A 16,591-nucleotide genomic window follows, 5' to 3' on the forward strand; every position below is an offset into this window, starting at 1 on the left:
AATCTATCCTTTTCCCTAACCTCCCACATTCACGATTATGAGAAAAAAAATGGGAAGGAAGTTATTTTCATAACTTCCTCCCTTTAATTCAAAAATTAAATAATGTTAAATTTTAACAAATTTTAACTTAGTAATTATATAATAACTATATGTTATATCTAATATAACATATAATCGATAGTTTATATTATATCAAACATGATATAAACTATAGATTGAAATTCTCTAATTTAACTTGTATTATTTAATATAAATCAAATTCATATTAAATTTAACTTATAGTTATTATATAAATCAAATTCATATATTTAATAATTTAATCATATTCAAATATTTATTTTGTCTAAAATAAGCGTTATATTATAATGCATCAAATATATTATATTAACCATATCACATATTTTCACACCCCTTCTTAGATTACCCTCTTAACCTGGAAGAGATTGTGACGGCAGTAGTTACCAACCCTTTTGTGGTACTTACTACCTAACTGACTTGCTTAACATGTTTAGGAAACCCTGGACACAAACACAAACATTCACTAAAGAATTAAAACTTTAAACATACTCAACAACAACAAGGTTTCACAAACTAAAACATGTATTTACTAGAACATTTGGAAAATTATCATAGTCATTCATGGCTTTGGCAATCCTCTTAAGATTGACGAGCCTCTCCTATTGATGTCAACCCTATGGACATAACAACAAACTTTAGCTACTAGCAAGGTCTCCCTATTGAGACTATCTTACATAACTTAGCTCACATTACCCTTGGTACTTTGGCCTTATCTTCCAACGCATACCTTACCATGTGTTGAACACTTAAAATCTACTTTAAGTTTTAAGCTTTGGCTATGCAACTATCACCCTTCGACGCACACCAACCTTGCGCCAACCACACACTTAGGCGCCCAACTTGTTGCACATCATCGCGTGGCCCTTCCCTTAGGCATCCAAGACATCCATGTTTGCATACACAACTTCTTCACTCAACTCAATGCATGTTGGTGCATGCTTATGCCCTTGCATGCACGTCTTTTTGGTGAGCTGCCTACTTGTTCATCCCAAGCAGCTGCCTACTTGTTCAAAATTTTCAGATTCAACTTTCAATTTAAATAACTTATTTTCAGACCTTTTTTCAAGAAATTTCCTTCTATAAACTTGTTCAAAATTGTCTTAACATGCTTTTTTTAAAATTTGAGCTCACAATTCTTCGTGGTTTGGTCAAAAACTTCAAATCTCCTTCATTGGCCCAGATTTACTCGATAGCTTAACATTCTTGCAACCTCTTCAGATTCCAGCTTGATTTCCTTGAAGATTTCTTCTACCAACCTTTGTTCATCAACTAGACTTCCAAGCTTTCAGATAGCTTTAGAATCACCTCAATATCTCGAAAGGATTGCTCAAACTGAGCTTCTGAATTTAGCCTCCCCTTTTATACTCAAGACTGCATGCTTAATCTTTAAGGCTTAAGCTGCCACCTCCAACTCTAAATGAATTTTAGTTCATCTAAGCTCAACAGTTGGCCACCTTAACAGGTGATTAAGCTAGAAGCTTCCCTTAAATCTTCAACGCAAGCCATCGCATGTCTCCTAGGTCACACTCCTCTAGACCAACACATGCCTTATCCATCGCCTTGCTTCAAGACCAACGCCTCATCATGCCCATCGTCTAAGGCATTGCCTTGCTGCACACACCACCTCACTCACTAACCTCTCAAGGCTATGATCATCGCATGACCATTACTAATTCATGGAAAGCTCTCGGCCATCACACATCAACTAGCTAACACGTAAAACATCATGCCAACACCAAGTCTTTTTTTCTCAAGCCATTTGCCTAACATCATGCCAACGCCTAGATAGCACCTTCATGCCAACGCCCAGCCAGCGTCTTCATGTCATCGCTCGATCATCCAATGCCCATACCTTGCTTTATCAAGCAGAACATTCCAATGCTTGGTGTCATGCTTAGCCGCACACTAGTTGCCAACGCATGCACGCCCATCCTCGATGCAACCTCAACTTGACAGCATCTCACCTTGTGCATCCTGCTTCTATGCTCATCAATGCACACACGTAGCCCCCAATGCCTAGGGTTTTTAAGGTCCTTGTGCGTGCCTCCTTGCACCGTGTCACGCAACGCAATGCTTGCTAACCTCAAGATGAGCTTGGTTGGCATATGCCTTGATCAATGCATGCTCCTTGCTAGCTCATGGCAATCACTTTGGCCAATCACTTAGCTCCATGGTCACGCCCATCTTGGCCCCAACTAACCTCTACAAATATTGGCTGCCGCACATCAATACTCCATGGTTCAATGCATCATGGCCTAGCTCTTCATTTAGGTAAATTTTTCCCTTACTAAAGCCAAGCACCTAATCTAAAAATCATCATCTTTCTCCATGCCTATCATGCACTCTTCTAACCTCCATAGAGCATAGCTTCTGCCCACAAGGCCCTACACACCTATGCATTAATTCTCCCAACGCATGGCCCAATTTGGCTTCCATACTTAGCCAATTTTCCCCTTGCTAATGATCTCGATACTTTGAACATTTCCCTTTGTTTTCCCTCATCACGTTTTTCCCTACCAACATATTATTAACTTTTCCTTAATCTTGATCAACATGTTAATTACTTACTAATTATCACACTTAAGTAGGGAAAGTAGGGTTCGAGGTTTACACATATAATTAATTTATATTAATTATATCATATATCATTAATTCCCTCAATTAATTTGAACAATTCAAATTAATCCAATATTAATTTGATTTTAATAATCTCAATTGAGCTACCGAGGGGACCTTATGGACCTATAGATTGAAACTTCAATGGTACTTGGATAACTAATTAAACTCTTTAATTAAATTGCCCAACTTCCATTAATTGTCGATCACTCCACTAAAGACCGAAAATTGCACTCTTCGCACTACAGATATATTTCTGCGTCCATTAGATATAACAAATCAATGCTACGTTGACCCTTCACAAATTAGTCGTAAGTACAACTGGGCCAAAATTTACCATTTTGCTCTTGTAGTTACATCTAACTTCTTCAGTACCAGTGATCCCTCTAATGAATCATAAGTCATAGTTCAATTATGAAATCTCTCTCAAGCTAGGAGAATGTGTGGTGTCACATTGTTCAAGCCCCAGAATCAGTTCTTAAGGGAGCAATTTTTCTACTTACTTAACTATAAAGAAAGAGTGAATTCCTTCTTGTGTAGCTGCATTTCCAACTCCCCAATCAGACGAATCTCCAAAATGGTAGACATATTGAGTCAAAAACACTAACCACCCTCACCCATGCACATCAAAAGAAAGCCTTCATAGGCAGGAGTTCACAACTCAGTCGGGATTTAGGTCAAGTCCCCTATAATCATCCTAGTGAAATGTAAGTCACTTCTATCAACGGTGTTATATAGTGAGATTATTCATTTTGTGGTCATGTCTTACATAAACTCTTTGTATAGAACACCCCCACTCTCATATCTTCACATGAACGATCAGGATCAGATCATTTGTAGCACTTTACAACAATTGTAACATCTACAAAGCGGGTCGTATTCGTAGTATCACCAGGATAAGGTACCCAGCCTTATCCATCTACTATAGACCGTTTAGGTTATCTTCTATACATGATCCACTTGTATGTCTCCACATACATGTTTAAGCTACAAAAAATAACCTTGGATCTTAGTTTATTAGTATTGTGGTTTAATACTACTAAATGTCAAATAAAATACCTCAAGTTTTATTATATTAATAAATTTTTTGTACATTACAATTACAAACTACAAGACTCACTGAGATCTAGAGCATCAACCCCAATACTATAGACCTTTCAGGTTATTCCTTGAACGCGATCCAGTTGTAGGTTAACTACATAGTGTTCAAGCTACATTAAATAACATTGGATCTTAGTTGATTAGATTTTGAATGATGAAAATAATATAGAATACTTTATTCATTAAATAAACACTTTATTTATTAATTAATAATTTGTTTACAAAATATACAAACTACGAGATTTAGGACATAATCCTAACAATCTTCCACTTATCTTAAAGCTAGTGGGATGTACAATACATGTAAAAGATAAATACAATAAACTAGAGAATACAATATACCCAGTCATATCTCACACTTGTCATACTCAAAGTGATACATATCCCGTAGACCTAGACCTTCTAGATGACCCTTGAACACTTTAGCCATGAGAATCTTGGTAAATGGATCAACAATGTTGTGCTCCAATGCTATTTGTGTGACGATCATGTCTCCTCATTGCACAATTTCCCGTATCAGATGATACTTCTGTTCTATGTGCTTTCCTCGCTTAAGGTTTCAGAGTTCCTTCAGATTTTCCAAAGCACCACAATTGTCACAGTAAAGAATGAATGGAAAAGAAATATTTGGAACAACTTCCAAATCAAACAAGAACTTTCTCAACCAAACAACTTTCTTAGCAGCTTCACAGGCAGCTACATATTTTGCCTCCATAGTAGAGTCTGCAACACAACCTTGTTTTATGCTAGCCAGACTACAGCTCCTCCATTAAGAGTGAACACTAGTTCTGAAGTAGATATCCTAGAATTCTTATCAGTCTAAAAATCAGAGATAGTGTTCCTATAAGGATCAAATCCTTAGCACCATACACAAACATGTAGTTCCTCATTCTCATAAGATATTTGAGGATTGTTTTTACTGTTGTCCAGTGATCAAATCCTGGATTAGATTAATACTACTGACAATCCCAACTGCATAGCATATGTCTGACCTTGAACATAGCATGACATACACAAGGCTACCCATAGCTAATGCATATAGAATCCATCTATTTCCTCAACTTCTTGAGATGTCTTAGGACATTATTTCTTAGACAAGGTAATTCCATGCTTAAAAGGTAAGTTATCTTTCTTGGAATTTTGCATCAAATATCTGACAAACACTTTGTAAATATACGATGCTTAAGATAAGGCCAACCTTCTGTTCTTACCATTTCTAATAATTTAAATACCAAGAACATACTGTGCTTCTCCCAAATCTTTCATTTGGAATTGAGCAGATAACCAGTTTTTAATATCATAAGAAATTCTATTTCATTCCCAATGAGTATGATATCATTTACGTACATACTAGAAAAGAAACAATACTCTTGATGATTTTCTTGTAAACACAAGGTTCATCAATATTTTGTTCAAAACCATAAGATTTGATTGCATTGTCAAACTTTATCTTCCAGGATCTAGATGCATGCTTCAATCCATAAATGGATTGTTTTAGCACTTTTTATATAACATATTATTTATCGAAATATATTTTCTCATATTATTAAATTAAAATTACAATTACTAATATTGAATTTAATTAATTATAAAAATGATTAAGGACCTATTTTGATTGAGAAGAGAAAAAATGCTTTTTTTTTTAAGAAAAGTCATTTTTATTTAAACTCTTTTGATAAAAAAAACTATGTATAAAATACATCTAAAAGTATTTCAAAAGCTATTTTGAGTAGTTATCAGACACTTCAATTTTTTTTAAAAGGATAAGTAATAACCGTCCAGACCGTTTGAGTTTCTGTCCGTTGGATTTTGTCCGTCATCGGTCCATTGGAGATTTTGTCAATTAAGTTTCTGTCCGTTGGAGATTTTGTTCGTTGAATTTCTATCTATTGGTTTCCGTCCGTTAACGGACCTTTCAATTTCTACCCTTTCCTTTCCGTCCGTTGGTGTCCTCCTCTCCTCTACTATATAATACTGTTCAGATCTGTGAGAAAGAACACACAACTGAATTTTATTCTTCCTTCTCTACTTGATTTCTTGTCACACCCCTTCCCAGATCTCGTCTTTACCTATGAAGGGCGTAAAGACAATAGATATCACTCTTTAAGGCACCTATTGCCCATTCTTTACTAGTTTCCTTTAAAAAAATATATTTAATATTGCAGCAAAAAACTTAATGGAACAAATAAAATCACATACTTTGTTTAGGAAACCAGTTTACAAGTTTTTAAACTATATTTTACAATCGTAGCCCCATCCCGACCACAAACTTTTATTCTAGTAATAATTCTATCTTGTGGCAGACTTCAACCCCTTCCTGCAACCTGGACTCTTCTGCTACCTGCAAGGAAAACATGGAAAATAAAACATGAGCTTTTGAAGCACAATGAGTGGAATTATAATTATATTTGAACTTATAACATCATAACATAAGGTTACTACGCAAACCTCCATCTTGAATGAAGCTTTTCACAAACCCATCTACACACACGGTAGATAGTTAACATTTCACATCTATAACATTCATTAACTTATGTGCACATAGTCCTTCCTTTCATGGGCTCAGAAGCTAGGCCCGTCGGCCCTCTAACCATCCCATGCAAGGTTTCCCCCACAGGCTCAGGAATTAGACTTCTCGGTCCCCTGGCCATCCCGTGAGATCTCAACTTGGGCTCAGGCGCTAGGTTCGTTTGACCCCCTGACTATTCCAACCTTATGCTCACCTCATGGTATAAGCATTCATTCACAAACAATAGCATATTAATTCAGAATATGCTGAAAGACTAAAGTAAGAAACCACTCACAGTGATCCGCTGGGATTGCTTTTCCTTCCCAGTTCACTCAGTTTCCTTTGATCTCCTGTTGAATCCCAATTCAGATTCAACTTCAAGCTTAGATTACTCATTATTTCAGGCCTTATCTCAAGACATTTCCTTCTACAAAAATGTTTGAAGATGTCTTACTAGCTTAGCTTAAAGTTTTGCCTTGAGATTCCCTTTTAAAAGTTTGGAGTCTCAAGTTTACTTCACTCGGCCCGGCTATCTTCTCACTAGTTAAAACCTCTCGGTTTTCCTTAAATTTAACAGCCTTAGAATTAGAATTTTCTCATAGCAGCCCTTATACCAAAACTACATTCAATTTAAAAGTTTTTGGTTCAAAAATCATCTGATTTGCACGAATAGTTTGGAATAACTCCTCGTTTGAACTTGGCTCAATCGTCTGTCCGTACACTCTACTCCGTGCACTGCCACTGTTTTGATCACTGCTTCGATCAGCGTTGCTTTTCCTCCATTCAACACACGGATTTCTCCTATTTTACTCTCACTCACTCTTTTTTAAGTGATCTTTCATAATAGAAATGTTTTGTGAATTGAAATGAAGCCTCTGCCCTATTTATAGGTGTTTTACCCCTCACCTTAGCTTGACACCTCCACCTTGAGCATGTCCAGGCGTTCTCCTTTCAATCTACCAATGCCCAACCTCACCACCTCCTGTTTGAAGTGTCTCTTTCCTCTTTTTCCAGCTTAACTTAGCCGATTTACGTGTTTACTCCTTCATCCAGCTCAATGTACATGGTCTTCAGGCATTTCCTTTGATCGTCATATGATCGGTTAATTTTTTCTAGCCCACAACTCTCAGATCCTTGTCATGCAGTACATCGTATCATGTCGAACCATCATATAGTTTTTACGCCTCATCGTATAGCTTACCGTTTAGCTAATCTCTCGCTGTCGCTTAACATTCAGTCCTCTTACTGCTACCAATCATTTAGTGCCTGCATTCCATCGTATAGCACTTATGCCCCATCGTGTAGCTCAATCGTTTAGTAAACTCTCGCTCTCAATGATCTCACTCATAGCCTATCGCATAGTTTATGCGCCTATCGTTTAGCTTCATCGCGTAGCGTCTGCTTTTCGTGCAATGCCATCACCTAGCGTACTGCGTCTTGCGCAATGCCCTTTGTATAGCGCTCACGCTCATCGTGTAGCGTCATCGCGTAGTGCCATCGCTCAATGCCCGGCCTCGTCTAACGCTCAGCTTATCGTATAACGCCCACTTATTGCTTAGCGCTATTGTATAGTGCTATCGTTTAGTGCTATCATTTAGTTTCCATGCTTATTGTCTAGTGCTTACACTGATCGTGTAGTGCTTAACGCCTATCATGCAGCACCATCGTCTAGCGCTATCGTATAGTGTTATCGTTTAGCGCTATCATTTAGTTTCCATGCTTATTGTCTAGCGCTTACACTGATCGTGTAGTGTTTTAACACCTATCATGCAGCTCCATCATCTAGCGCATCACTTCACATCGCTTAGTGCCGTCTATAGCTACACAATTGTCTAGCGTATCATTCAGCGTCCGTATATAGTTATACAATCGTCCACCCAGCATCTTACACTTATTATCTCGCTCACGCAGCCTCAACGCATGAGCAACTCTTGGCAATGCCTTTTGCCAATACTTCGACCAACCTGCGCCCAAACCTCGCCATCTTCAATGCTTAACTCTTTTCAACTTAGCCGATCTCATCCGGTAACATCCAATACATGGTTCCTTTTTGACTTTATACTTAGCCTAATTTCTACTAGTTAAGGCTTAACTCCAAACTATTCAAGGAAAATCTATTCAAACACTTAGAATTTTCTCCTTTTTGACATAGGATTTACCTTATGCTTAGTTAATTCTCTTAATTACTTGCTTAATTAGGAAAATTAAAATTCGGGTTTCATATTTCTACTGTTCTGAGGAACCTTTTTATTAGTTCTAGTCCTTTTTCCAGCGAGTGCACGCCTGAATTTGGAGGTTGCATTAACCTTGGGGAGCAATCGGCATAAATGATTAGCATCAAGGTCACGTTGTATTTACTTTTAGGGCAGTAGTTCTTCCACGGCGCAGCAACTTTCGTGACATCTGATTCAACAAGTATTAGATTATAATCAATGTAACATTCATTGAATATTAATTATTTAATTTTAATTATATTACTCAGTTTTCAAATATTTATAAATTAAAACTATTATTGATTCTTGATTAATTAATTTTTATCTTAAAATTATTTGGGATTGTTATGCTTAATTTCATAACTAATACAAACATAATTTTTGTTCATATAATTCTAATAGTATTTTTCATGCACAACTAAATATAATCATTTATTTATTTTCAAATATCTTTTTTCTTAAGCATCTTAGACATCCTTTATTTCTATCATTTATAAAACTTTAAACTAACCGATTCCTTAAAAGTCAATTGAGTGGTAAATTGATTGGGTGAAGGTTTATATTTTATTCAAAAGATTATTCCATACATCAAATCAAGTTTCTTTTGGAGTAAGAATAAGTGAAAGTAGAAAAAAGGTGAGGATTAATCTAAAAGGAACCAAGAGATCAACATAAAAACACAATGGTGGGTTATTGTCGGTTTTAGGCATAAACCGACCAATCGGTTACAATTGGGCGGATGGTTAGCGATTTTGGAGTTGGACGAACAATCGGTTGGTTTTGGCCAAACCCAATGAAAATGAGCTACATGAGACTTTAGCTAAGGGAGAAAAATAGAGGAAAATAAAAATTTATCAAAATAAATCAATGCGGTTTTTTTCCATGCAAAAGTCTGTACACAATTATCGGTTTATAAACATAATTTTATAGAAGTTGGTCGATGTAGTTTTGACCCTTTTTTTCTTTTACTTACTATTTAATACTAAACCAATGTCATTATGATCAAGGTCCAAATCTTTGGTATTATATAGTGTTAAAGAGTTAATAAGATGATTTTTTTAAATAAAAAAAAACAAATGCCAAATGGAGGAAATGACAAAGGGTGATCGACGACACAACGATGGAGTGAAGAATGTCAGAGCAACAAAGAGCATCAATTACTTGGAAAAAACCAAAAAAAAGAAACTAAGCTATGGAAACTAATTTGTTTTCATATCAATGTTAGATTGAAAATATTTAACTTGAAAGAAAAAATAAATTTATGTAAAAAAAAAAATAGGTTATGTGTACAAATTTAGAGCATGTTAAGTAAGAAATTTGAAAACAAAGGGTTCAACGAAAACATAATTGTCTTTCATATTTTCAAATATGTATTTAGTAATAGATTCTAATTTAAATAATTGTTTTGAATGTATTTAGATATTATATTTATAAATCATATAAATAGTCGTAATTTCCCACTAAATATTATCGTGGATTCGAAAAACATCATTTTTTAATCTCTTAGCTTATTGTCGAATCGAATTCTTATTGTACTTGTTGTTAATTCGTGGGGAGCCTGTAGTTGAATTTTGTTTGAGCTTCTTCAATGTCTTTTGATGTTAAAAGTCAACTGAATGGATAAGTAAACTCAATTTTCCATACATCAAATCGAATCTGTTTTTTAGATAGAGAGAATAAATGAAAGTGAAAAAAGTAAAAAGTAAAAAATGGGAGGTACAAAAAACTCTGGGTGAGCATCTGTCAAAGATGAATAGGTTTAATATTTTATGGAATCACTACTTTTTTATTTTTTATTGTTTAATTTTAGGAATCCATGCAAAATAAAAATTTTTAAAAAAAAGGTGTTTTGGTTTAGTTAGGTTGACACATGTTATTTGTATAAATACAGAAACGAATGGCTTCATTTCAGCGTAAAAGCTTGAAGCCTTTGCAATAAGAGAGGAATCAAGTGATGGGGGAATCGAAAGGAATGGTGATCCATATTTTGCTAGCGAAGTTCAAAGATGAAATTACTGAGGAACAGATCGAAGAACTCAAGAAGGCATATGCAAATCTCGTCAATCTCATTGAACCTATGAAGACTTTTCAGTGGTAATTTTCTTTTTTTTCTTTTTTTTTTTTCCTTTTTTTCTCTACCCGACTCGGTTATTCTCATGGTGGGAAATTTCGAGATTTCGATAGAGAGTGAAGTTTCGGGAAAAACTTGACTGGGTGGAGGTTTTTGCTCTATTCAAAAGATTCTTCCATGCATCAAATTAAGTTTCTTTTCCAACATCAGTTGGTTGGTACTCATTTTAGGCACAATTGGATACCGAAAACCAACCAATCGATTATAGTCGGTGGGTGGTTAACGATTCTGGAAGGCTATTTAAAATCGACCAACCGATTAGAACGAACGATGGGTTGGTTTTAGCCAAAACCAACGAGAATACACTAGACAAGATGGAAGATTGTTATGTGACAAAATGGAAATGGCTTTGAGAAAAATAGAAAATGTTATTTCTGCTATTTTTTTTCCTTGTTATTTTTACATATAATGTTAGCTTTAAAATCCATTAATTAATGAGCTTAAGCATTTCCTTTTGTTCTACAATGACAGGGGCAAGAATGTTAGCATTGAAAATCTACATGAAGGCTACACTCACGTCTTTCAATCCACCTTTGAGAGTAAGCAGGGCATGGTAGAGTACATAGAACACCCGGCGCATGCGAAATTTTCAGACATGTTCCTTCCTTCCTTGGAAAAAATTATTGTTGTCGACTATGAACCCACGGTAATAAACTTTGATGAACCGACATTAATAAACTCAGATGAACCGAAGTCAAAAGACTCAGATGAATCGAAGTCAAAAGACTCAGATGAACCGAAGGCAAAAGACTCAGATGCATTGAAGTCAAAAAACTCGGATGAACCAAAGTTAACAAACTCAAATGGATCGAACTAATACAAGTCTACTTATGTCTTATAGAATAAATATAAGGTCCCCTTTTTACATCATGATGCTTGTACTAAAAAGGTTTCGTTATTGCTAATTTATTTCTATCAACTCTTGTATACGCTTTGTTGCTGGCTGCACATTGTGTTTAGTTATGAAAACTGTCGTTTGGATTTCTTTTGAGGAAATCCTTCTTGGTGTTCTAATAAACTCAACTGAGCTTCAATAGTTCAATTATTCTACATATTCTGATTTCATTTTTATTTGAAACTCAAGTATAAAAAGCACAAACATACCATTGTAACCAGAGCCAAATGGAAGTTGAAAAAAAATTTCTTCGACCCTTAACTGAATAGAGTAATAAGAAAAAATAAATGACTCGTGAAAGTCATTTTAAAGCCCCATTTGATAAAAAAGAAAACATGGATTAAGAAGAAAGGATAGACGTTTATTCATGTCTTATAATATGAATTGACTTGTCATATGTTGCCATTGTTACTTCCTTCTTTGCCTCACTCATTGTGGGATGTGCATGGCAAACACAAGCTATGTCCTCCTTTAATGCATCATATTGTAACACTATAGCTACCTCATGAATTAACTCTCTTACATTGGACGCCATTATATGCACTCTTAATATCTCGTCTCTTTCTTTTTAGCCAATATCTTGAGCATCATTCATCATCTTGGCTCGAAAACTTTTCAACACGGTGAGCAATTTTTATAAATACTCATAAAACATTAAAAAAAATGTCATCTATTATTTAATCTAATATGAATACGATTACTAATATCAATATTCATAATTAAGTTTGGGAGTAAAACCAACTTAATTGTCAATCTAAATACACCAGTACCCATTTCTAGACTAATGTAACCAGCTCCAATGACCACAAGCTTTTTAGAGACTTTGGACTTATCTCTAATGATCAAATTGTATCCTTCTTTTGAGCTCGAAAGTGGAAGAACAATGGAGCAAAAGTAGAATTCTAGTGATCGAAAGTTGATATTTCCCCATGGTTTATTGGTAGGAAAGTGAGAATCGTACTATGCCACTAGACCAAATGCCCTTATTGTTTGAAATTTGTGTTGGGTTTTATGTTCTAAAACTCGTGATATGTAAACAATAGAACTTATTCTGAAAATTCAATAAAAGTGTTATTGAATAGATCTATTATTTGATAGAAATCCAATAAATCTGAAAGTCTTTTAACTATTAGATGAATACTTGAACTTTATGTGGAGACATAAAGGTGGATCAGGTTCGAGTAAATAGTCAAAATGATATATAGTATATGAATAAGGTTGGGTACCTTATTTTGGTAACACTATTGGATGTGGCCTGCTCTGTAGTTGTTACAAGAAGTTGTAAAGTGTTACAAATGAAGTGGTCCTAATTTGTTCATGTTGGACATGAGGAATGGAGGTTGTGCAAAAGGGTTTGTACAAGATCGGACCACGAAATGAGTCACCCTTACTTTATAACATTGTTTACTGTTTAAGACTAATTATTTCAAAGCAATGATCTAGGTAACTTGACCTTAATTCTGAGCTAACTATGAACTTCTATTTATTCGGGATTACCCTTAGATTTGCATAGGTGAGGGTTGGCTCAACATTGCCAGCTCAATAAGACTCCCATTTCAGGAGTAAGACTAGATGGATAGCTGGGGACATAGGGTGCAAGATAGAATTAACTCCTACCCGCTTTAGGGATAGTAGAGAGGTTGTTCCCTTAAGTGTTGATTCTGGGTCTTGTACAAGAGGCTCTGCCCTCTCATTGGCCCAAGAGGGACTCAGTTTTGTGATTGGATCATAAAACAATTGTTCATTAGAGGATCTGTGAGAACTTAAGGAACAAGAGGTAATTTCGGGGGTAAAACAGAGATTTTACCCGATCATTATTACGAACAACCTATGAAGGGTTGATTTACTAATCATGGTTATATCGAGTGGACATAATATATCTGTAGTGAGGGGAGTTCAACTATGGGCTTTAGTGAAATGACCCATTAGTTAACGAATGGGGTTAGATCGGTCTAATGAGTTTAGCCGATTAATCTCGGATCGTTGGAGCCCATGATCTGTAGGTCCCCTACTAGCTCAGAAATGGATTAGCTCTATAGTAGCATTGATAAGTTAATTTGAAATGTTCAAATTAGAATCAAATGGAATTGAAGAATATATATTTAAATATGATTTAAATATATGAAGATGAATTTGTGTAAAAATTAATTTAATATTAGATATTAAATTAATTAGAATTATTTAAATTGTTTAAATAATTATTTATTAATTTTATTAGAAAATTAATTTGTGAAATTAATTTATAAAATTAATAAATTTTTATTATAGAAATAAAATATGATTTTAAAATCAAAATAGATTTTGGAAATAGAAAATTACACAAAAATCAAAAAAGGGTCTTTCATGTTCATCTTCAAAGTAGCTCACAACCTTCATTTACTCCAAGCATGAGCTGCATCCCATGCAGCAAATCTCTTTGCATGATAGTCGGCAATATATTGAAGAGATTGGAGTGAAGTTGAGTTAAGCAATTGAAAGAATTTTAGCTGAAAATTCTTGTAGAAGAAGATGTTCTTCATTTGGGTTGTTGCAGTGAGCTTTCTCTAAATTTCCTTTGATTCCAGCTTATCTCGAGTCCCACAACTCAATCTAGAGCACCGTTGAGAATAGTAGGGAAGATCTTGTGGTGGTCTACACCAAGATTTGGAGGAATTTGCAACTGGAAATAGAGATTTCAAAGGTTCTTCAAAGGTATGTACTTGAAACCCATTAAACTTTGTTTAAGCATGTTTCTTTTATGCCAAAATTAATCAATTAGAGTGCTTATGGATCCTGATATCTTTCGTTGCGTGTTGGTACCTTTCTAACAATTTGTATAGTTTAATTTTATATTAAACTATTTACTAACAATTATTATTGTGAAAAATTATTTTAAATGATAAAATTACTGAAAATATTTACAAATAATAGTAAAATATCACAACTCTAATTGGTTGTATTATTAAGGTTTAAAATATCGATGTCTACTAAAATAACGAGATATTAATTTTATAAAAATTTGGATGGAGGAAGATTATAAAAAATAAATTTAAGGTTAAAATATCATTTTGGTGCATATACTTTAATAGTCGTTTCATTTTAATCCCTATATTTTTAAATGTCCAACTTTGGTCCTTATACTTTCAATAAAACTTAAAAATGGTCCCTACTATTAAATTGGAATTAAAAAAATGAGGTGAGTTGGCAAAAAGAATAATAAAAAGTGTGAAATATGATTAAAAAATTCAATGTAAAAATTTTGGATAAAAAATCAATTTCTCTACCATTTGGTAATCATTTTTTTTTTTTAAATTAAATCTATGGGCACTACTTACACATCCAAATTGTCAAATTTTGATAACCAAAATAAATAACCTTCAAAGAGTTGTTTTTATTTTTAAAATTTGTTTAAGAATCCAATCATCGTGCTTAAAAAGATACAAATCATTGTAAAAAATGTTAATGAAATAGGTCTAATTTAATTATAAGGTGCTTTCTGTTAATCTAAATCATAGCCACCCCTGCTCCCTAGCTAGCGAAATAGTTGGAAGAAATTATTGAAATGGTTGTTTAAGAAACTGGAAGAAATACAGAAAGAATGGAAAGAGAGAGAGCTTGATGAAGAAGATGATGATGGAGAAGAAAGACTCAAAGAGCTGACTTCATTTTTCACCCAATATTTTTATTTTTAATTTTCTTAATCGTATTTCACTTTTTTTTATTATTCTTTTTTTTCTTTTTTGCCAACTCACCCCATTTTTATTCTAATTTAATAGTAGGACCATTTTTGACGTTTAAAAGTATAGAGACAAAAAATGAAACAACTATCGCAGTACAAGGACATTTAAATTAGTAAATAAATGTTTTATTAAAAGTAAATACGTTTATTCTTTAGATTATATTTATATTAGGCATTTTGATGCTGTGTTTCGTAGATTTCTCTACGATATAATGGAAATATCGATTCACATTCCATGTCAATATCGAACCCATGAAAACATGGAAATATTGACATGTCGATGAAAATTTAATACTATGGTTTTAGCCAACTTTGGCTTTAATAGGATCTTTAAAAAAAAAAATTAGGTTAACAATAAATTTTGAATTAGCTACCTTAACTCGCTTCAAATTTTTCAATTTTATGGTCTTAATTACTATAGTTTCACATGTTGATTTATAGTTTCACATGGCAATATCATTTATAACAAAGGAGGAAACTTTTTTTTGTGCTTTTTTTTATTTCCAACTTTCCTCAATTTCTGCTTTATTTTCAATCCAAAACTTTCATTATTTCCAAAGAAATTGAATTGAAAAAAAAACACACAAAAAAACTTATATTTAATTTTAACCTTATTCAAACTTTTTTAATTAATTTTTTCCACCTCAAAATTAATTAATATGAGTTTTATTTCTGTTACCATCTAAAACTTTCATTTTTGCACATCATTTCACCTCAGAATATTCCTAAACTTTGTAGTTTTATTTTCCATTTCTTTTTTGAATTTATGCTCTTCCATTAACATTTACAATTTACATCTAAATGTTTTTACTTCAAAAATAGTCCATTATAGTTTAATTAAATTACAATCAAAATTTCATTAACTATTTATAACAATTTTCATAAATTTTCACAAAATTTCTTGAGATCTTCATACATATCGATATTTTCATAAAATTGAGACCTCGATATTTGAATACATATAGATATTTTCATAAAATTGAGACCTCGATATTTCCATCGATATCGATATTTTAAACATTGTGTATATATACTAAGGAAGAAACAGCGATCCAACTTAGATATATATACTGTAATTATAGCTTTTCAAATACCAATGGAAATTAGACTACTAAAATACAGTAACATTAAATTTCTCCAAAATTTGACATTCAAATAAGTATTGAACTAGAGATGGAAATTAACAAATAATTATTTAATTTATTTTCATTTTAATGTTTATGTACTACAAGATTTAGAAACATAAGCCTTTTACTTCCCCAGTAGTCTCCCAAGGATGTAAATGCATCTCATATTTTGACCATATCTTAAACCCTAGACTTATCTTCCA

The 16,591-nt window shown here is 33.6% G+C and overlaps 1 protein-coding gene across 1 annotated transcript; it reads left to right on the plus strand.

Moving 5' to 3' along the window:
- Nucleotides 1–10,423: 10,423 nt before the first annotated feature.
- Nucleotides 10,424–11,700, plus strand: LOC120072297 (stress-response A/B barrel domain-containing protein HS1-like). Its single transcript, XM_039024753.1, has 2 exons — nt 10,424–10,611; nt 11,120–11,700. Exons 1-2 carry the CDS (start codon nt 10,472–10,474, stop codon nt 11,463–11,465), a joined length of 486 nt encoding a protein of 161 aa, XP_038880681.1. The 5' UTR covers nt 10,424–10,471; the 3' UTR covers nt 11,466–11,700.
- The last annotated feature ends 4,891 nt before the right edge of the window (nt 11,701–16,591 follow it).

This window comes from Benincasa hispida, chromosome 1 (assembly GCF_009727055.1).
Source record: "Benincasa hispida cultivar B227 chromosome 1, ASM972705v1, whole genome shotgun sequence".
Classification (NCBI taxonomy): Eukaryota; Viridiplantae; Streptophyta; class Magnoliopsida; order Cucurbitales; family Cucurbitaceae; genus Benincasa; species Benincasa hispida.